At 39.2% G+C, this 22,188-nt stretch overlaps 1 protein-coding gene across 4 annotated transcripts in view; it reads right to left on the bottom strand.

Annotated features, from left to right (window-relative positions):
- pde11al (phosphodiesterase 11a, like) overlaps nt 1-22,188 on the bottom strand; it is a 282,715-nt gene that overhangs the window by 100,159 nt on the left and 160,368 nt on the right. For all 4 annotated transcript variants that reach the window (XR_009447140.1, XM_059654047.1, XM_059654050.1 and 1 more), the window contains exons 7-10: nt 20,739-20,814; nt 18,994-19,061; nt 16,099-16,191; nt 3,120-3,170 (exon numbers count right to left, since the gene is read on the bottom strand). Coding sequence is in view for 3 of the 4 variants with exons in the window: in XM_059654047.1 (XP_059510030.1) it covers nt 3,120-3,170; nt 16,099-16,191; nt 18,994-19,061; nt 20,739-20,814 (288 nt within the window). In the remaining variant the exon portion in view is untranslated. The remainder of the gene's footprint in view (nt 1-3,119; nt 3,171-16,098; nt 16,192-18,993; nt 19,062-20,738; nt 20,815-22,188) is intronic.

Genomic DNA, 22,188 nt, shown 5'->3' with positions numbered 1-22,188 from the left:
TCCAGCCTCACATTTCATTATCTTGGATTCTCCAGCATCTGCAGTTCCCATTATCACCAATCAAACACTGTTGTTGCATTAATATTTGTTTATTTTATCACAAAGAACCAGATGGAAATTTTGATTGATTGTTCATAAATTATGATGGTATTTTTATCTATTTAGTATAGTTCCTGCACGAGTTTAATCAACGGATGAATAATAATGGATTGCTAATGTGTATTAAGTTTAATGTTTTACAAAGGCAATATGATTATAAACGGCATGCAAGAGGGTTAACCTCTTCACTTACTTACTGACTATAGCAATGGCTAAACAGAATGGGAGAACATATTTAATTTGACAATGCAAGTATTTATTTTATAAGGAGTGTGCCAGCCTTCAAATAAGCCTCTCATTCCAAGAAGCTGTGTTCAGATCAAGTCAGAATTGAAAATCTCACTTGGCAATTACATAGGATGTGTATAATGGAACTGTGTATAATGGAACTGTAAAATGCCAAACTATACACAAAGTGCTGCTCTACAGAGGATGGGACTGATGTACTTTGATCAAACAAAAAATAGGAGCCTACAGCAGATCTGGGCACCCTGGTCTTGATATTTACAAGCAGGCAGGGAAGAAGCATGGCAGCTTCAGATGGTAAGATGGGCTCAGTATTCAGACAGGGTGATGATGGTGCTATTACTACTAGACTCTTAATCCAGAAACTCAGCTAGTCTTCTAGGGACATGGGTTTGAATTCCGCCACGCAGATACAAGAGTGTGAATTCAATAAATTAAAAAAATTTGGAATTAAGAATCTAATCTTCTGATGACCATGAAATAATTGTGAATTGTTAGAAAAAGAAACCTTTGGCTCACTTAATGTCCTTCAGTGAAGGAAATCTGCCATCTTCATCTGCTCTGACCCAGATGTAACTCCAAACCCACACAGAATCTCAAATGCCCTCCGAAATGGCCTAGCAAGCCATTCAGCTCAAGGGCCTCTATCAATGGGCAATAAACGCTAGCCAGTCAGCGATGCCCACATCCCACGAGAGTATTTAAGAAATTACACTGGGGAGAAAAGGAGGCTTATTGTTGTCAAGAATTTGGCTTGCGGAGGGGATAAAAGACAAAGGGGTCACGGGAAAAATGGTTTGCATCGGAATGGGGGTCACGGGGAAAGATTTGACAAGCATGGGGGTAAGTGATTACAGGGACAAAGAAGTCAAGGGCGAAAATATTGATGGTGCAAAGAGGTCACTGGAGAAAGAGTTCACAGTGGAAAAGAGATCATGGAGCAATACATCTTGAGGATGAAAGGTGATGATTGAGGAAGAGATGTGGAAAAATAACTCACAGGAGAAAAAAAGAGGTTGTGAGAACGCAAAGAGATCGGACTTGCAGGCAAGTGATCAAGAACTTGTTAACACTGCAACGGGCTAAGAATGTTACCACTTTTGAAATTTACCTCATTGCTCCCCATGACCCAGCCCCTGACATTCTCCTGCCCACTTAGACATCTCTCCCAGGGTTGGATTCAACTGAAGTGAATAAAGTGAAAAGCAGTTGTAAACAATACAGTTGATTCTGTAAAAAATATCATCTACTTTCACTTTGATACAAAGTCAAAAATTACCTCCACGCTTATCAATCTGTGCTGCTTTTGATCACAATTCCGAGAAAGTAGAAACTCATAGTACAAATTTCCTTCACCTTGTAGACCATGATATTCACAATATGTAGGAAAAAAAACCCAACAGATCATGTAACAGGATCTGGCTGTCTCATATTACACTGGCAATCTATTACATGTCTGATATTAACACCTAAATCTAATATCAGCTTAAATATCCATAAAAGAAAAAACACAGAACAAACAGAATGAGTAATGTCACTCAACAGCCTTTTCCAGTATTTGACTATGAACAGCAACTATATGACTGGCTCATTCTAAGCTCTGACCAAGTCACCTAATCATAGAAGCGAAGTATACAGCTGGGACAAGTGGGAGAACATTTTAATCAATGTCTAAGTGTATATCTAAGTGAAATGGGAAGTGCAATCATGGATACATTTTTGATTTGTTCTCCTGACAGGAAGCATTTGTCCATTGGAAGCACATATTAAAAACACCAACATCAATATGCACAAGATTCCTGTTCCTCAAAGAGAAGGTACCCAGATAGAAGTACACAATTGGAAGATCACATATTTATATTTGAACATGGCTGAAATAACAAAGAGAAATTCACATGAAACTACCCATGTTAGTTACATCAGGCACCACTAAAATTATCTCTAGATAGTGTTTTAAAAGTGTCTAGGTTGAGGGGTAATTGTTGCCACAAAAGCAGCGCATAATATGGCACCCATAACACTACCAACATTATTGATAGTATCGTTAAAATACATCATTCGACTCTTGCACTTGGATATTCCACACAGATGACACTGCCAATAACTAAACATTTGCACCTAATATATATAACTTGTTTATGGGAAATATCTATAGATAAAATAATTGCAATAACTTATCAGTTTTGTAATTACCATAATTTATTTCCCACAATTCTTAACATTTTACTATACAACATAAAATAGACATTACAGCAACAGCATGCACAAAGAAGGTAATATGCAGTAATTCTTTGTGTAATAGGGGAGAGCAGGCCTTAAATTCATCCATTTGCTTTTTTCACTGTGAGCAGATTTTATTACTTTAATAAATAATCTGCACTGACCACTCTTTTGTATTCAGTATTCTTCATGTGGCAGCAGAGAGTCAGCAGGCGAATGCATTACATTTAATCACTCGCTTCTAGATTTATAATCAACAACCTGTTTACTAATTTATAAACCCAGTCACGCATGTTGATATATAAAACATCTTGTGAATGAAATTCCCAAGACAATCTATTATTAAAGAAGAGATCAGCACAATTGAGTTAAAAAAAACACCAATAGCTTGCTCACATGTGTTGATTTAGTATCTCTATAAAGAAAGGTTTTATTTTAGAGCTATGTGTTTTCCAGGATATAATGGAGAATGTTATTAGTGGTGTCTGCCAAATGATAGTACAACTGGAACTGTGCTAAATGTATTTTGTTGGAATCATATTGGAGATGTTTACCTTCAGTCGATCGACCTCTACTTTTGAGCATGTTGCATGGTATGACAGCAGCTGAAACAATAAAAAGAAACAAGTAAATACTGAAATTTTGCCTAAGGTGAAATATAAACTTGTATTATTTTCATGTTCATCATTATGAGTCACATAATGGTGGGAACTGATTATTGTCCATTCGTGCGCACATTATCTCTGGCACATTGATGCACTCACCCCAACAGTTAACAGCCCAAAATTGAATGTCTTATCGACATTATTGCATGTTGTTGGTCCTCCAACCTCCAAACACAGGTGGGAAACATAAAGGCAAAGAATGCCGAACACAACTTGAAAGCCAGTCCCAGCAGCTGCCGACAATGGTTGGGGATGTTAGGAGGTATGGAGAGTACACAGCTGGAGTAGAAATTGGTTAAGAGTGTAATTCTGAGGACTACAGAGTTAAAGCAAGCACTCCTGCTTTTATCTGTTTCCATAACTGTGGAATCCTGAGCAAACCAGGACAGCTCTTGCTCCATTCATCACATAGTAATTTCCCGAGAGGTCTTAAAAGACTGCATCTAGCCCCTTATAAAGATAGACATAGAACTTGAAACCTGCTTCAGATGGCCAAGCAGAACATCTGAAAAATTTAGCAGACATCCGAACACATGCAGAGATTACTCCACGCTCAAAAACAATTTGAATTTATATTCCATCTTTAATACAGTGGAATGTTCAAAGGTGTTTCACAAAAGCACAATTTTCAGACAAAATATAACACTACGTTTTATAAGAAGATATGAAGACAGGTCACCAAAACCTTGTTCAAAGGGATAGATTTTAAGGAACATTTTAAAAATGAAGGCAACATAACTTCACATATCAGTTGATTCTTTTCTCTTCTTTTTTTAAAATCATGTAATTTGCTCCAACTATGAAAACAGTAGAAAGTATACATTTAAAACTGCATCCAATTTTAAATTTAAATCTTTGTGGTATTCTTCGCACACAAAACCGTCAGTGAGAAATTCATCCTGTCAGCATAACAATGCAAAAAAACAATTTTGAAATATACATTCCAACGATGGTGATAAAATTTTGTATCTCAACGCATCAAAGTGTTGCAAATAGTCAACTATATATTACCTTTAATTAACTTGAATCTTTAAAAACTAAAAATGGTTCCACTCAACTTATTTTAATCACATCTCAATTAATGTTGTCTCACGAGAGAGGGAGGAGTAAGTTCCTAGACATGGCTGACCACTCCTCTTTGACACTGTTGACTTACACACTCTTCTGAGTGCAACTGAGTTCTATGAATACATTGATTTATGGATCAAGATCAGAGCACTTCAAACTATAGTATAGAATAAAATGGTAATTTTATATTGTAGGATTTTTCAAAAGGCTAATGCCAATAACTAAACAGGAATTTTGGTGATCTCTAGCAAAGGTTCCACCAGGAGATTGAGAGAATGCAGGGATATTCAGGTCAATGTATTTAAATAATCAAGCAATTGACACTTGGCCTATTTTGTGTTTGAAAGAGCCAGGTAAGATTCTCAGACACAATATTGTGTGGGGCTGGAGGAACACATCAGGCGAGGCAGCATCAGAGGAGCAGGAAAGTTGATGTTTCAGGTCAGGACCCTTCGTCAAAAATGGGGTGAAGTAAGGGAGCTGGAAAATAAATAGAGAGGAGAGGTGGGGCTGGGGAAGGTAGGTGGGATGGTGATCGGTGTAAGTATGTGGTTGAAGAGTTTCTCGGCAGAGGAGATTATCTCTGGTAACTGGGAGGGGGAAAGGGAGCTGGGAAGTTTCTTCTTCAAGACACGATGCTGAAAAAACAGTAGGGCAAAGTTCACACCACAGCACAACCTTATAACAAACATCTATGAGACTATGGGCAGCATTTTAGTAGTTAAAATTATGAACTTTGGACTTTAGAAGGATTGCTAAATTTGCTCGAAATGAAGTCACAACCAGGAGCTGGATCCAATATGCTAACCTTTAGGTGATTTTGATGTTTGTGGTGAACCCCACATACAGCACATGTTGCTGATCGTGATACTTAAATTGGACAATTTTAACAAGATTTGGGTTTGTATTTACACTTACATCATTGGCTCAAAGTCATAATTGAGAGAATGTCAAGAAGACAGAAAACAAATTACAGGACCAAAGTAAAGTCACTAATACAAACAAAATAAATATACAGTGCTTGCTGCTCTTTTCTTCTCTGCTACTAAAAAAATTGCATAATTCAGCACATTTATGTTAAGAGGCTATTTTGTGAACTTTACAGATATTAAGACGCAACATCAAGTGGTGCTATGGTTGACCTAAATCAGATAGGCAGCAAGATGGTCACCAGGAGCAGCAACCATCTGCTTTGAAGAAACCAGTAAGAGGTCAGCAGACAGGAAAGCAACAGAGGCACAAGCTCACAAGAGACACTAGCTCATGAAACCCGACTTATAGGCAGAGACTCGACGTCCTTGATCTTTCAAAAAGTAATGCTTCCAAACTGTGAGGTTGTCACGTCTGATGTTGATTGACGTAAGTACCTAAGACCACAAGAAATAGATTAGGAACAGGTATTTCAGCCCCTCAAGCCTGCTCCACCATTCAACAGAATCATGGCTTATCTGACATTCTCGAAGTCAACTTTCCTGCTCTTGCCCATAGCCCTTGATTCACCTTTTGATAAGAATCCATCTATCTCAGGCTTAAATATACACAAGGAGTCAGCCCCTTAAGTTTTGAGGAAAGAAGTTTTAAAAAGATCCTTAACCCTCAGAGAGGAAGTTTCTCCCCATCTGTCTTAATTTGGTGCCCCTGAGACTATTCCCTCTGGTCCTAGATTCTCCCAGGGAGACCTGTCAGCATTTAGCCTGTAAAGCCCCTTACAAATCCTACATGTTTTAATTAAATCATCTCTCATAGAACATAGACAGTACAGGCCTTTTGGCCCACAATGTTGTGCCACTAAGATCAATCTACCCTGCATATTCTACATTTTACTATCCTCCATGTGCCTATCCAAGAGTCACTTAGATGTCCCTAATATATCTGATTCCGCTGCCACTGCCAGCAGCACATTCCACACGCCCACCACACTCTGTATGAAGAGCCTCCTTCAGCCTTTCCTCATAAGACCTGCCCTCCAGTCCAGACAGCATTGCAGTAATTCTCTGCACCCTCTCTAAAGCTAAGAAGGTGGCCAGAACTGATCACAATATTCCAAGTGCGGTCTAACCAAAGTTTTATAGAGCCGCAGCATAACCTCACGGCTCTTAAACTCAATTCCCCTGCCAATGAAAGACAACACACCATACGCCTTCTTTACAACCTTATCAACTTGGTCAGCAACTTTGAGGGATCTATGGACATGGACCCCAAGATCCCGCCGTTCCTCTACAATGCCAAGAATCCTGCCGTTAACCCTGTATTCTGCATTCAAATTCAACCTTCCAAAATTAATCACTTCATTCTTTTCTCATTCTTCTCAATTCCAGTAAGCAGCATCCCAAACTCTTTAAACCAATAAAAAAAATCCCTACTTACCAGGGACCATCTTAGTGAGCTTTCTTTGAGCTGCCTCCCATGAAATAATATATTTCCTTAACTAAGGGGACCAAATTGCTCACAGCACTCCAGATGCAGTCTCACCAGCACCTTGTACAGGAGGCCCTACAGCAGTACGGACTCCTTACTCTTAGACTCCAACCTCCTTGAAATAACGCTCAACATTCCATTGACCTTCCTGATTACCTGCTGCACCTGTGTACTAAATTTCTGTGCTGCATGTACTAGTACTCCCAAGTCCCTACATGTTGCAACTTTCTGTAGTTTTTCTCCTTTTAAATAATACTGTTTTTTTGTTCTCCCTTCCAAATTGAACTCATTTTCCCACATAACACTCCATTCATCAACATTTTTGCCCATTTTGTTAATCTATCAATATTTCTCCTTGCAAATGGCCTTCACTCCTCTCAACCTTTCTACTTATTTTTGTGTTGTCTGAATATTTGACTACCCTACATTCACTTCCTTCCTCCAAGTTGTAGCTTCCTAGATAGCTGAGGAAAATAAATGGGAACACCATTCTACGGTCTCCCTCAAATGGTAAATTCACTCGCAATGTTAGCGGGATAGCTACGTGGTCAATGGCAATGACCGATTTCAAGCTAAGGAACATGAAAGCCAACTTATGATGGAATGTTTACTAATTGGCGATATTTATAAAGTCAGGCTGGATTTTTGCAGAGTTGGCCTGAATCCATAAACCTTTAAAAATGACAGGCAGTACTGAATACAGAATTCCTAACCGCAATTCCAACCTGTCCCATTTTTCCTGCAGGGGAAGAAAACTGTGTGTAAGTCACTGTGAGGAATCCCAGCTTAGCATCTGACTTTAATGCAGAGTTCAATCAAACCTAGTTTTTGCTGAACAAAAGCTTGAAACTTCAGAATGCAGCTATGAATTTATGGAATAGACTTACATACACTTCAGAGCAGGTAAGATCTGTTTAAGTGTCATGATGTAAAGGTTTTTTTTAAAATCCCCAATCCCTTTAAACATGAAAAAAAAAACTGTAAATCACAGTTTAGAATTAAAAGGAAAAAACTCTACTGGGCTGCTATGATTCACAAGCCACCGAGTGTAGGTTTAAAAACAAAATTACTATCTGTTCCTATCATTTCAATTCAGTTAATTTTGACATTTTCCAAATGCTGTTATTCAGCTGAGGTCATAAAGAATCCTTACCGGGGTTTCAAAAGTTACATAAACATTTCCCATTTTGGTTGGCATTTAGAGGTGTTATTAAAGGATTATCTGTTTTTAATGTAGTTACCAAATAAAAGTTTGTCTATTCTTCTAAGAGAGTGAACATGTGAGGGGATTTAAAATCGTTGAACATGCTTCATGATGGGATTTAAAATCATTGAATAGGTTTCATGATTACGAGTCTCTTTTTAGTATTAAGCGTGAATGATTAACAGCTTTATGACACTACTCGGTGTTTAATTCATTTTTTTGGTTGGTTCGCTCACCAAGCTGGTTCATTAGTTCACAGACATTTCATTACCCTGCTGGAGAAGCATCAGTGTTCTGTCCCACTTGCTATTTGTGTCTTGGTTTGTCGGGGTGAGTGCCATTACTTCTGGATTGGTTTCTTAGTGGTTGGTATATGGAGGTCCAGGCCTCCAGGAATTCTTGTGCGTGTCTTTGGTTACCTTGTCCTAGGAAGGCTACGTTGTCCAGGTTGAATTGGTGTCTCTCTTTGTCCATGCGTACTGAAGTGTGAGACAGTTGGTCATGTCTCTTGGTATCTAGTTGGTGTTCGTGAATCCTGATGACTAGTTTCCTTCCACTTTTCCCTATGTAACATCTTTGCAAGGTTTCTTGTAAATAACATTGCTTCTGTTTAGTTGTAGTTGTTGGATCCCTTATTCTCATCAGTAGTTGTCAAGTGTAGCTGTCAGTTTGTCATGAGCACCATGATTCCTAGGGGGTGGAGTAATATGGCAGTCATTTCAGATATGCCCTTAATGTACAATAGGGTGACTAGTGTCTCTGGACATGTTGTGTCTTCCTGTTGTGCTCTATTGAGTAGATAACTGTTGTTTCTAAAGATCCTGTACAGGTATTCTTCCTCAGCTTTGCAGAGGTCCGGGGTGCTGCAGTGCGACTCACTTGAATGATATTTTGATGCAGCTCCATTAGTGGGTATTGGGATGATTGCTATTGTAGTCGAGTTACCTGATCCATATAGGGGGAGGTAATGGCCTAGTGATACTATTGCTGGACTGTGAATCCAGAAACCCAGATAACTATCTGGGGACCCAAATTCAAAGCCCACCATGGCAGATGGTAGAATTTGAATTCACTAGAAATATCTAGAATTAAGAACCTAATGATGATCATGAACCCACTGGCGATTGTCGGTAAAACCCATCTGGTTCACGAATGTCCTTTAGGGAAGGAAACTGCCGTCCTTGCCTGGCTTAGCCTACATGTGACTCCAGATCTACAGCAATGTGGTTGATTCTAAGCTGCCCTCTGGGTAATTGGGGACAGGCAATGAATGCTGCCTGGTCATCAATGCCCTCATTCTGTAAATGAATGAAAAAAGGAAGTATGGGTGGCCTTCCCAAATATGCTGGTCTGGAGCTCACCGTTGGCCTTATTTTCAACCATTATGTCCAGGAATGGAAGGCTGTTGTTCTTCTCCTCTTCCTTGGTGAATTGTATGCCAGTGAGGATGTTGTTTATAAGTGGATGGATTTTCTCCAGTTTAGAACATTTGATAATGATGGAAGTGTCAACCACACAGCAGATCCATACTTTTGGTTGGATGATGGGAAGGTCTTTCCATTTCAGTCTTTGCATTATGGCATCTGCTATTAATCCTGATAGCAGTGATCCCATGGGTTTCCATTGATTTGTCCATATAACTTGCTGTTGAAGGTGAAGTGGGTTGTGAGGGACAGATCCAGTACTGTCAGGGTGCCGTCTTCGCTGATGATGTTGGTGTTTTTGGGTATCTGTATCCCTGGTCTGTCTAGTAGCGAGGCTAGAGTTTCCTTAGCTAGGGTGAAGTTTATGGAGGTAAGTAATGCAGTCATGTCAAAGGATACGATGATCTCGTCCTCATTTATTCTGGTGTCCTTCATGATGTTGAGGAATTAATGGGCAGACTGGATGGAGTGGTTTGAGCTGTCTACTAGGTGTTTCAGTCTCCTTTGTACTTTTGTTAACCTGTACGTCGGTGTATCCTGGGGAGACCATAGAAGTGGGATGTGTTTGATCCTTCTGGTTTCATTCTCTGGTAATCAAATTTGCCAGTTTTGCCCGTTTTGAGTAGATTCCTCAGGGTGGTTAAAATATGATTTCCCAGTTATGGTGTTGGGTATGTCACCATCTGTTAGTAGGTGTCGGTATCTACCAGTTAAGTGTTTGCTTTCTCGATATACTGCATTCTATTCAGTATGACAGTTATGTGCCCTTTGACTGCCAGCAGGATTATAATGTTCCTGTCTCTAGAGTCCTTGGAGGGCTTTCCTCTCTGGTGCGTTGAATGTATTCCCTTCACTCCTTCTGCTTAGGTGTTCGGGCAACTATCTGTCTGATAGCATACAAGCCGAAGGAAGAGTTTTAGTTAAATGGCGATATATTGGGATATGTGAATGTACAGTCGGATCTGGGTGTCTTCGTATACCAGTCAATGGAAGTAGAGAGGCAGCTGCAGCAAGCCAATGGAAGACTGGCAAAAGGATTTGAGTTCAGAAGTAAGAGAGGCTGATTGCAGTTACGCAGGGTCTTGATGATTTCACATCTGGAGTACTGAGTGAGGTTTTGAATTCACTTACCATAGAGGGATTGCAGTGGAGGTACAGTAGGCTGCTACCAGGAGTCGCAGGACTGTCCTATGATGAGAAATTGATTCGGCTGGACTGGTATTTCTTAGCATTCAAAAGGAAGAGAGGGAATCTGATTGTATGGTATAGCATTCCAACAGATCCGGACAAACTAGATGTAGGGAGGATGTTTTCCCTGGTTGGGGAGATACGGCTAGAGACTTAGTCTCAGCAGTGAATTTACAACTACGATGAGAAGAATTTTCTTCACACAAAAGGTGGTTTTGGAGGCCAAGTCACTGAATATATTCAAGAAAGAAATTAAAATCTGAAAAAATTATCAAAGGCATCAAGGTGTATGGGGAGACAGCTGGAATGTGGCATTAGGCAGATCATCAGCCATGAGCACAACGAGTGGTGGAGCCGGCTCAAAAAGGCTGAATGGCCCATTCCTGTTCTATAATAGTGATCTGATTGGGCATAGCTAGTATGGATTTATGAATGAGAAATCACATCTGATGAACTGACTGGTATTTTTCAGGATGTTACTAGCGGAATTGATAGAGAGGAGTTGGTAGAAGTAGTGCACTTAGATTTCAGAAGGCTTTTGATAGTCCCCAATGGTAGGTTGGTCATCAAAATTAAAGCATGTGAGATTATCTACTTTGGTAGGAATAAGACGTGTGCAGAGTACATCTTAAGTGGCAAGTCATTAAAAGAAAAGGAGATATACAAATGGACCTAGGAGTCCTTGGCAGTAAGTTGAAGGCTAACATGTAGGTGCACAAGACAATTAGGAAGGTGAGTGGTATGTCAGTCTGCATCACGAAAGAAAAGGCAAAAGGAATAGTGAAGTCTTAACAAAATTTTTTGACTGTATCCAGAATATTGTGTGTCATCTTGGTTCCCTTGCCTTATAAGGATATTATTGCTTTGGGGGAGTGCAATGAAGGCTCATGAGACTTGTTTCCAGGGTCACTGCTTGTCCTATGAAGAGAGATTGGGAAAAACTTGTATTTCTCTCACATTGTGAAGCACGATAGAATGGTGAAAGGTGGAGGTACTTAGAAAGGAAATTCAAGATTGTGGACTTTAGATAGCTGAAGGTAGAACATACAATTGTCTCGCAATAGGTAGGCAAAATGGATGTGCGGTTGGAATGAAAAAAATGGAAGGTTATGAGGAGTTGCATAGCTGGACGATGGTAGGGTGGGGAAGGGGCAGAGACAAACACATTTCTGAAAAAGGTCCTGAAGAAGGGTAATACCCGAAACACTGACTTCTCCTTTCCTCCAGATGCTGCCTGGCTAGCCGTATTCTTCCAGCCTTTTGTCTGTTTACTTTGGATTCCAAAATCTTCAGTTTCTTTGGCTCTAACACAATTCTTGATGAGCTGAAGTTCACTGGTCATGGAGGACATGAAGCAGGCCAGCCAAGGCAACATTGGAATAGTTAAGTCCGGGGATGACAATGTCATGGATGAGAGTTTCAGCAATGTTTAACAGTATATTAGATAAAAAATACCAATCACTGTATTCGGCAAGAAAGGTGCTTGAAGGCAGCTCAGCTAATTGTCTAATAAAAACTGAAAGATTTTTATCAAAGATTTGCAGCTCTGGTTGCGGCTGAGGTTTTGATTTGCTTGCTGAGCTGGCTTGTTTTTTTTCCAGACGTTACATCACCATGTTAGGTAATATCATCAGTGAGGCCTCCAATTAAGCAATATTGTTCTACTTCACTTGGAATTTATACTGTCCAGTCCGTTATGGTGATCTGTGTCGTTTCCAGTTCTGTTCTTTATGGGTTTGTATATGGGGTCCTATTCTCTAGGTTTGTTGATGGTATTATGGGTGGAGAACCATGCCTTTAGAATTCCCCTGCATGTCTATGTTTGGCTTGGGCTACTATGGTTACGTTGTGCCAGTTAAACTGATGACCTTCATTGTCCCAGTGTACTTATATTAGGGAAAGGTCCCTGCGGAAGGCGGACAAGGGAGGGGAGGGGAACAACAGATGCCTATTCCTCTCCATTGTCCACCTCAGGGACACCTTGGTACTCTCTTCCTTGACTTCCAAAATCCTCTCACAGCCCGATGGCATCTTCTCCTGCAATCACAAAGTGAAGCACCTGCCCATTTAAACTCCCCAGTATCCAAAGGCCCAAACATATCTTCCCAGGTGAAGCAGCACTTTACATGCACTTTCCTCAATCTAGTCTACAGTATTCGCTGCTCACAATGTAGTCTCCTCTACACTGGGGAAACAGAACGTAGACTGACCGACCGCTTTGCAGAACACCTACGTTCTGCCCACCAAAATGACCCTGAGCTTCCAGTTGCCTGCCACCTTAACATACCAGGCTGTTTCCTGGCCAACATCTGTGTCTCAGGCTTGCTGCGATGTGATGGAAGAATGCAGGGCCAACCTCGAATTTCTGACCAAAGTATACTGAAAGGCTACACACACTGATCAAGTCCTAAATTTCCACAGTTACCACCCCTACACCCACAAATGGGGTTGCGTAAAAATACTGCTCAAATGAGCTAGAACACACTGCAGCAACCCAGAACTACACCAAAATGAAGAAGAATACCTCCAAGTATGCAGAGACAATGGATAATGGATAACTGAACAGCTGGGTCCGACCATGCCTATCGTACAAACAACAGGAAGGTACAGTACGACCCAACACCCTCGTCGCATTGAAATAGCAAGAACTGCAGACATTAGAATCAGATATAACACAGTGTGGAGCTGAAGAAACACAGAATGGTCCCGATCCGAAATGTGAAATTTCCTGCTCCTCAGATGCTGTCTGGCCTGCTGCGCTCCTCTAGCTCCACACTGTGTTACCCTTGTCACGATACCATATGTCAAGAACATATCTGAACTGACAACAAGACTCCTACGGCCACTGGGCACCAGGAGTAGCACACAAACCATCATCAATGCCACACCAACTGCTAACAAGAACCAAAGACCTCTTAGTCACGATGGGACAGAACCAACATAATATATGAGATTCCATGCAAGGACCGCGACAAACATTACATTAGACAGGCAGGAAGGAAACTGGTTACAAGAATAAATGAACACCAAATAGCAACAAAAAGACATGACCAATACTCACTTGTCTCCATACACACAGACACCAGTTTGATTGGAACAACACCAGGATCCTGGGACAGGCCAAGCAGAGACAAGCATGTGAATTCCTAGAGGTCTGGTTCTCGACTAAGAAGGCCAACAACAAACACAGCGTTAGACCCTATATACACTCCACTGTGAAGGAAAACCGGAAGTAAAGTAACTCGACAGACACCAGAGTTTAAATAACAAGTGGAAAATGACAACCACACTTCTTTCGAGGCTGTACTGATGATGTTACCCAGCAGGGTAACGAAACATTGGTGGAACAACGGACCAGCTTGGCAAGCCAACCAACCACAACCCGAGCTCCAAATCTACTCAAAAACCTTAGACACCAGGCATTAATATCACATGGTCTGCTATTACACTTAACCCAGGTGGCAGATGGATGTGTTGTCCCAATCAAAGTGGTGTCCATGCACAAACAGGCAGGAAGCTAGCCACCAGGATACATGAACATCAACTAGCCACAAAAAGACATGACCCACTATCACTAGTATCCTTACACACGGATGAGGAAGGACACCACTTTGATTGGGACAACACATCCATCCTAGGCCAAGCCAAACAGAGACACGCACGAGAATTCCTAGAAGCATGGCATTCCAACCAGAACTCCATCAACAAACACATTGATTTGGAGCCCATCTACCACCCTCTGAGAAAAAGAACAGGAAATGACATCACCAACCCAAGGAAACCTAAACACAAATAGAAAGCGGGACATAACACCAGCGCTTCACCGGAGGCTCACTGATGATGTTACCTAGAATGGTGACGAAACGTCTGAAAACGAACGTTCCAGCTCAGCGAGCAAACTTACATCCAGAACCTCAACCTGAGCTACAAATCTTCTCAAAACTCGCTAACACTTAACCCATCATTAGCCACTAATAGTTCCCATTCACAATTATTCATTCTCCTAGGCTGACCGTTAACAACTCCTTTGTCTGTTCAACTCTTCTTCTCTCTCTTTGGGCTCTATCTGTACCTATCCCTTAGCCTTACCCCCTCCCAATGAAATAATTCCGTGAAGGCTGGTTTCCTATCACCAAGGCACCCTTTCTTTACACATGCATGGTATATGACATTGTCCAAGTGGCTCACAGCTGGCTCCTCATGTCAGCAGAACCCTAGACACTCCTGTTGATATATATCAGCCAGGACTCCCTGACTGGGCCAGGTTAACAGCACCAGTCAAGGAAATCATATTCTATGAGGTCCATCTGACCGACCTCGTTCTAGTCACTACACCACTCACCCTAACTTCTGCATAAAAAATCATTTTCCTCGCTATCATCAGTTCTGAAGGAGGGTCAATGAACCTGAAATGTTAACTCTGATATCTCTTCATAGAGGCTGGCTGACCTGCTGAGATTTTCCAGCAATTTCTGTTTTTGTTTCAGACATCCAGTATCCTCAGTTCCTTTGGTTTTTGTTTGTAGAAATGAGTATTCATTGTGAAGTCAATATATGCAAATTTTACCTCTGCTAAAGAACAGGGGAACAACTAAGCTGTTGGACTCAGGCCTGTTAATTCTCAAGGACTGTTAAAATCTATAACTGCATTTGCCTTTACCTTTCTGCCTGAGCCAGGCACACATTCTTTATAAGTTTACTATTTGTATTTGTATGTTTGGTGGTTGGATGTTTATTGTTTTGGGAAGTATTTGTTAATAAAACTCCACTCTCTTTCACTCAAGAAACCCTCGTTAACCAAGTTTAGTTGAATTCTGAAATGTACTAAAATGGGAAAACACAAAATAATTGCGTGTGAACATGAGAAGGTTAAAAAAGTAAAGGAGCTGTGATCCTTCCTTACCTCAAAAGACTATACCACAATTACACTGTCAAGACATTGTGTGCCCTGAATTATTTATACCCACAATAAGTTCAGCTCCATTTTATAATTTTTAATGATCCTGAGGCCCATAATTATGATCCATAAAAAAGCTGCGACAACGTAGCTCAAGGGCTCAGCAGTGAATGCTGTAAGTAAGGCGGCACAGTGGGGTGGGGATAATTGGCAGCCTGCCATCAGAGACTGTCAGAGTTATAGGGAGAAATTTGTTTGCATTGTACCGCTTTGAATGACATTAGGCAAACATCCATAGATTCTCTGCGAGAATGCTGCACCACAAGCCTCTAGCTGCTGGGCATGCATACAGTTTGTCATTGATAGCAATGAAGGACGCACTCATGCTGGCTGGCAGTATTATCTGACCCTGGAGAACTGACGTTGTCTGTGTGGTGATGCTCCACAAATTTTCCCCCTTGACATCCAAGGAGTGAGCAGATTAGAATGTTGGACATTACTACATTCATCTCTCGGTATAGTTTCTCTCTGAATATATATCCATAGTTTTCAAAATGTACTGTACATACAATGTATGAAAAAATCATAACATTTAATTATTCACTGAACTCAACATTTTCCATATTTCATCAAACCTTTGCAAAATACTTTTTAAAGAACCAGACTCACATCAAGAGCCACCGACTGTTTTGCCCAGGATTTCTTCACTTGGTTGTACATTATTGTATTGTTGATGCCAAGACCACAGAAAATGACAAAGGCCTAGAACCCACAAAAGAAAATACAAGAATACTTAATAAGAAATTGCAAACAAATTGATTGTAACAACTGGGTGATAGATTTTCAACGACATGAGTCATTTAAATATGTCTCATGAACACCAATTTAAATATGTGAATTCATCTCACAACTTTTATTTAGGGAGATCCTCATCATTTTATTTGGTTAGATGGATAATTTCATATTAAATATTTCATCACAGATTGCATGAGTGAATAAACCACAGCTTGCTTGCACAGATTCTGATTAAGAAGTCATATTCCAGAAGTAGGCAACACATACTATTTCACTGGTACCATAGAGAGCACAGTGAATCCAGATCTTGTCAGATTGTGACTAATGTACTGACATTATCTGCAACTGTCATCAATTGAAGAAAATACACAGACAAATTGCTATTCCAGCACACTGCAACATATGAAACGTGCATTAATTTTAGTGTGTTGGTTTAGGTAAATTGTTTCAGTATGGATAAATTGCTTCTAATGCAAGTGGAGTACAATTTATTTCTTTCACTTAGAAAAAGAATTTCAAGATTAAGTTCCCTTTTAAAACACTGTCAAGCAATTACAACTACTTTTACCAGTCCTTAAATTTTGAGTTTCCCTGTGTATCAACAATATTTTAATTCATTTCTCATGGTCATTTTTCATAGGAAAATACAATCACTCTGAAAATCAACACAGGAAATAGTATGCAACATATATACCTGGAAATTCCATAAAGATCAAATACATGGATCGGAAAATTAGAAGGATATGAGCCAAGTGCAGGGTTTAGCGTGGATGGACAGTTTGGTCAGCACAGACCAATTTGGGCCAAAGGATCGGTCTCCATGCTCTATGGCTCTACGATTCTCCCAAACTAACAACTTTGAGTGGTGTTTCTTGAAAATGCTAACAAAACAGTATAAACACAGTCTGTGCAGAATTTCATCAGAAGGCATGGTGGAGACTAGGCAAACCTACGGAACATGATGAAGTTTTGATTGTGATACAATAAATAAGCACATGAACGCACATAATGAATGGCCATTGTTTTTCTTCATCAAAGGGAACACTGCCTAACAATGACCGCTTACAAAACTAAGATTAAACATCTGTGGTTATTTAATTATCTCTGCCAAAGCTGCAGCTAATCAAGAAAGTTTAATGACACTGCTTCCAAAAAGATTTTTAAAAAGTCAGTTCCCCAAAGTCAGTGTTCCTGATCTCAATAAGCATGGTTTACTTTATTTCACTTCATACCTAACATCTTGTCCGCATAATTCCTTTTATCTATCATGTCTAGTTCATATATTCAAACAATACCCTACATAATTCTGCAAATTACTAAACAAGTTACTGCACAGATGAAATATATTCTGTTCTTAAGGAACTGTGCTTCATACTCCCTATCAAGCATTAAAAGGGGCTCTGTCTTCAGATGTTATACTTTTCCAAACACTATATTTGAACCCTTTGACCTGAGGACTTGCTTTATCACATGTTTGCAAAATTACTTCTTTGTTTTTTAAGGAATTGAAAGGTAGCATTGTACCCCACATCAAAATCATCAATACTGATCTACCTTTGGATGGGATATAAATAATTTCTGCGACCCATGTGAACAACGGACCTCAGTCAGTCTTGTGGCTTTTGAGACTTTTTCATCGTAACAGAATTTTGCTGCGCCAATACAAAGCACAGTAAAAGCACGCTGATGAAGAATCGTCCCTTAGTATTTAAATTAAAACAAAATTAGAAACCTGGTTCTACATAACTATTACAATTTTTACACATGGCACACAGAGAGAATCTTCCCCCATAATTACTTATTATTGACGTATAAAAGCACCATCTTTAGGGTGATATTGCTACATATTGAACAGTGATATAGTGTGGCCACCAAAGCCCCAAAAAAGATTCCCGTTCAGCTCTGATTCTAGTAACAATCATTCTACGCCTCTTTTGCAGTTTAGTTGTTTGGTCATTGCTCATTGAATACCTGCAGTGTAAATATAGGCCACTCGGCCCATCAAGTCTCACCAACCCTCCAAGGAGCATTCCATCTTATTCCTGTAACCCCACATTTAACATAGCTAACTCACCTAACCTGCACAACCGTGGACACCATGGGGCAATTGAGCATGGTCAATCCAGCTAACTTGCACATCTTTGGACTGAGAGGGGAAACCAGAGCACCCAGAGGAAACCCACACAGACAAGGGGAGAATGTGCAAACTCCACACAGACTGTCACCCAAGGCTGGAACTGAGCCTGAATCCCTGGTGTTGTGAGCAACAATGCTCATCACTGAGCCACCTCTAATGACATAACATTCCTTTTCTTTAATAGCATAAAAAAATTACAATGCATTAAAATCACTGGAAACTATGAGAGAGAAGGATTATCTCAGTTAATCATCATTCTTTAAATAGTTTAATTCATGAATGAGTGAACCAAAATCAGTATTTCTCTGTAAGTCATGGAAGTCTGATTTAAAAATAAGTGGTATTTATATAGTTAAGCACAAGGAATCATTATAACTACTTTGCTTTTCATAGGCATCATCATATAAACAATCATACATTCAACCAGCAAATGTCAAAAGATTAACATTAAGGGACATCTTGCAAATAATATCCAAACTCCAAAAGCCTTTTTAAACAGTCTTATGTTAAGTCTTACATTAGGAAAGTTTCAATATCGTGCATTATGACACAGAATGGGCGAGACATTGCATTTTTGAACAGTTACGATATTTTAATTTGCTAATATAGTATAGGGAAAGTAACAAGCTCACCTCAAACAGCCTTTGATCGGCATCATCAAATGTTTTTCTATCCAATCTGTTAAGAATTTGCGCAACACCTATAGCAGAAAATAAATTTAAATGATCCACTGGTGTTGTTTCTAGGATCTGAAGAACTTCCACTATGATTTTGTTTGACAACAGGTATAGCTCATTATTATACCACACTGGGAGAGATTATCGCTAACCTATTATAGATTATAGGTTAATCATTATCGATTAGGTGAAATGATTCGTGTTTTGAATATTACTATGCAAAAATATATCAGACGCCATCAAAAAATTTTAAGAGATTATTAGCCACACTAACCAATAGTTAACAAAATTGCAATTTCTGGAGTTCAGCAAGAAAATGTAGTCAAGATGATGTAATAACACAGGACAAAGCTTTAGCTTTTTTAACTCTGCATAGTATTTCAAAGTTCTCAGTCTCCATGACTACTTCATAATACACAATTTTTCCTCATCTGGCTCAGCTGGAAACAAGTATATGACTGTAATGGGAACAATTTTATTTTGAATTTGCATTTTGATTTATAAGTTCTTACATCTGACAATCACAATCTAAAGTTTAATTCTAAACTTGTTATTTGATTAGTCACATAGACACTCCTTCCAAATGATCTCAGATCTAAACAGTTTCTGACTTTGCTTTCACATAGTCTTCAATTTGGAAGAGTTAATCAGATTGTCCAGAATTCAAAATGAGCTAGTAGAGGTACCTTCACTCCAGAACAAATTATGATGAGAACTGTGACAAACCAGATGAACTGCAATGGTAAGGAAAATCGTGTTGTTCTTTAAACAGATCAATATCCTCCCAAGGACAGGAGTGAAAATGCGGACAACTATGCTAACATTGTGAAATACTTTATGACATGACTAGTAATGATGGTGTTCCTCATCATGAAAAAGTGTGTAGAACTGGCTACAATCACTTGGCTACTCACCAGCAGAAAAACATTTAAGCAGTGCAGACTTCACACTGAAGCTTCAAGAAACCCAGCTTGTACAGCAGAAGCTCCTAATAACTATTTGTCAAGTCTATTCTGCCTGTTATATTTGTAGACATTTTACTGACTACCAATTTTGAGTGTGTGATTTCTCCTGTTTGATATATATCCTCATAGATGATTATCAGTGTCAAGGTCTCTTTCCACTTAGGCAGAAAAGCTGTGAAAAATAATTCACTGTATTAAATGACATTCCCACATTTCATAAAAAAATTAGCTGCCTATGCATATGGAACTAGAAGATATTATTTATGATATAAATTCCATGCATAGCCTTCAACTTATTCATAGATGCTAATTCAACTTCAGCACTCAGACTCCACCAGTTAAATCTGCACCAACTAAATATGGCATTTTCATCATCTGAACAGCTGAGCTACTCACTTGGTAATGCTACCTGGACAGTCAGATTGCATTATTCCCCCACCATGATCTGCCGACACCACCCAAATTAAAAGTGCAGCCAGTTGCTTCTGGATGTTGTTTGGAACCAATGTTCTTGTGCAAGAAGTCTGAAACAAAATTGCATCATGTTTTCGAAGTGTGGTCTATAAGTGCAGACTCACACTGTGTGTAGAATCTAATGGAAAGTAACAGCCACATACAGATTCAAATCTGTCCCACCTTCATGGGTGTGCACGCAGAGCAGGAAATCAGCATTAAAAGGCCTTTCTTTATTATTGATGAAAACATGTTTAAATTTATATCTATGTCTCCACTCACCAATGATCTGATGATTACTGTTCCAGATGGGAACACACAACACTGAGCGAATGTGAAAACCAGACATCTGGTCTGCCTGAAAAGTAAACAGGCAGTGAAAGTATGAGAATCATTAACATTTTTATTTTTTTTCCCAGAACATGAAAGATTTTGCACCATCTTCATGACAAAATGTATTCTGTGGTAATGTTGCCAGATTACAAACTACTGATTGGATGGCAAAGATGTTTAACAGTCTTTTTCCTTCCTTAATTAATGGGATCAAAGTTTATGATGAAGGTAAAGCCACGTATAACCTCTGAGAAGCAGGTAATTACAACGCTTGTATTGATAATGGTGCCCTACATTAAGCATTTCAAAACATGATGAATTATTTTTCAAACGCAGTAACTGCTATTGTGTAGGCAAATACACAAAAATAATGAAAGAGAGGTTTTAGGTAGCATTGGTTAACATAGAAACATGATCCAGAACTGTTCCCTACTTTTCTTCAAACTGCAACACATAATTTCTAATGTTCATCAGAATGTACAATTCATAGGATGGAACTCAGTTTTAATGTCTTTTCCAAAATACAGTACTTCCAACAATGTTTATCCACCATGAGATGCCAGCCTTGGTTACATGTTTAAATCATGTTTATATATTCTAGATTATAAATTATATATAATAAATTGAGCCTAGCTAATACTGCTTCTAAAAAATTAAAAATCAAATAGAATGACTAAGTTACAGTTCCAATTCACAAAGAATGATATTAAATCTGAACCAAAATTGCAAACTACAGATTTGTTTAACTCAAACTAAAATCCACTAACTTTTTGCAAGTAACTTCTTCATTTTTATTTGTTGATCAAATTGTACCCCTTTTCCCCGAATACATTTTCATCCATTTCACTAACCACCTAATGGACATGACAGCATATCCCCTCTGGTATTGGGAAGTCCTCAGCCACAGACTAGTTCAACAGATCATTTGATGCAGTAATTATACTGTTCGACATCATACTATAAATTAGCCCAATTCAAATCTCGGTAGCATTTTCATTTGAATTTTTAAAAACGCAAAACATGAATATTCAAAATTGAATGAATAAACTGGGCAACTACCAGGGAGCTCAAGTCACATCTCTCTCTTCCATTGGAATGATTTGAACAGATATTCTTCACTCTGCTAAAGCATAACAAAATCTAAACATTGACATTCCCCCTACCCCAGTTAAATTCACAACATGTGAATAAAAATGATTATTTTTCTTAAAGCCTGTACCCGATAGATACCACTGCGAATGCTAAGAAAAACCTTTGCTGAAAGTAGAAAATACTATCGTAGGCACAGACGAAGTCTCAACTGGAAAACTGTTCTTTATATCTGCATCACCATTACCTTTAAATACACAGACTATTTGGAATTGGCACTAGTTCAAATTTGGTAACAGTTCAGCGTTAA

Source organism: Stegostoma tigrinum, chromosome 2 (assembly GCF_030684315.1).
Source record: "Stegostoma tigrinum isolate sSteTig4 chromosome 2, sSteTig4.hap1, whole genome shotgun sequence".
Taxonomy (NCBI): domain Eukaryota; kingdom Metazoa; phylum Chordata; class Chondrichthyes; order Orectolobiformes; family Stegostomatidae; genus Stegostoma; species Stegostoma tigrinum.
The sequence above is the reverse complement of the archived record's forward strand: the minus strand, read 5'-3'. Positions and strand labels throughout refer to the sequence as shown.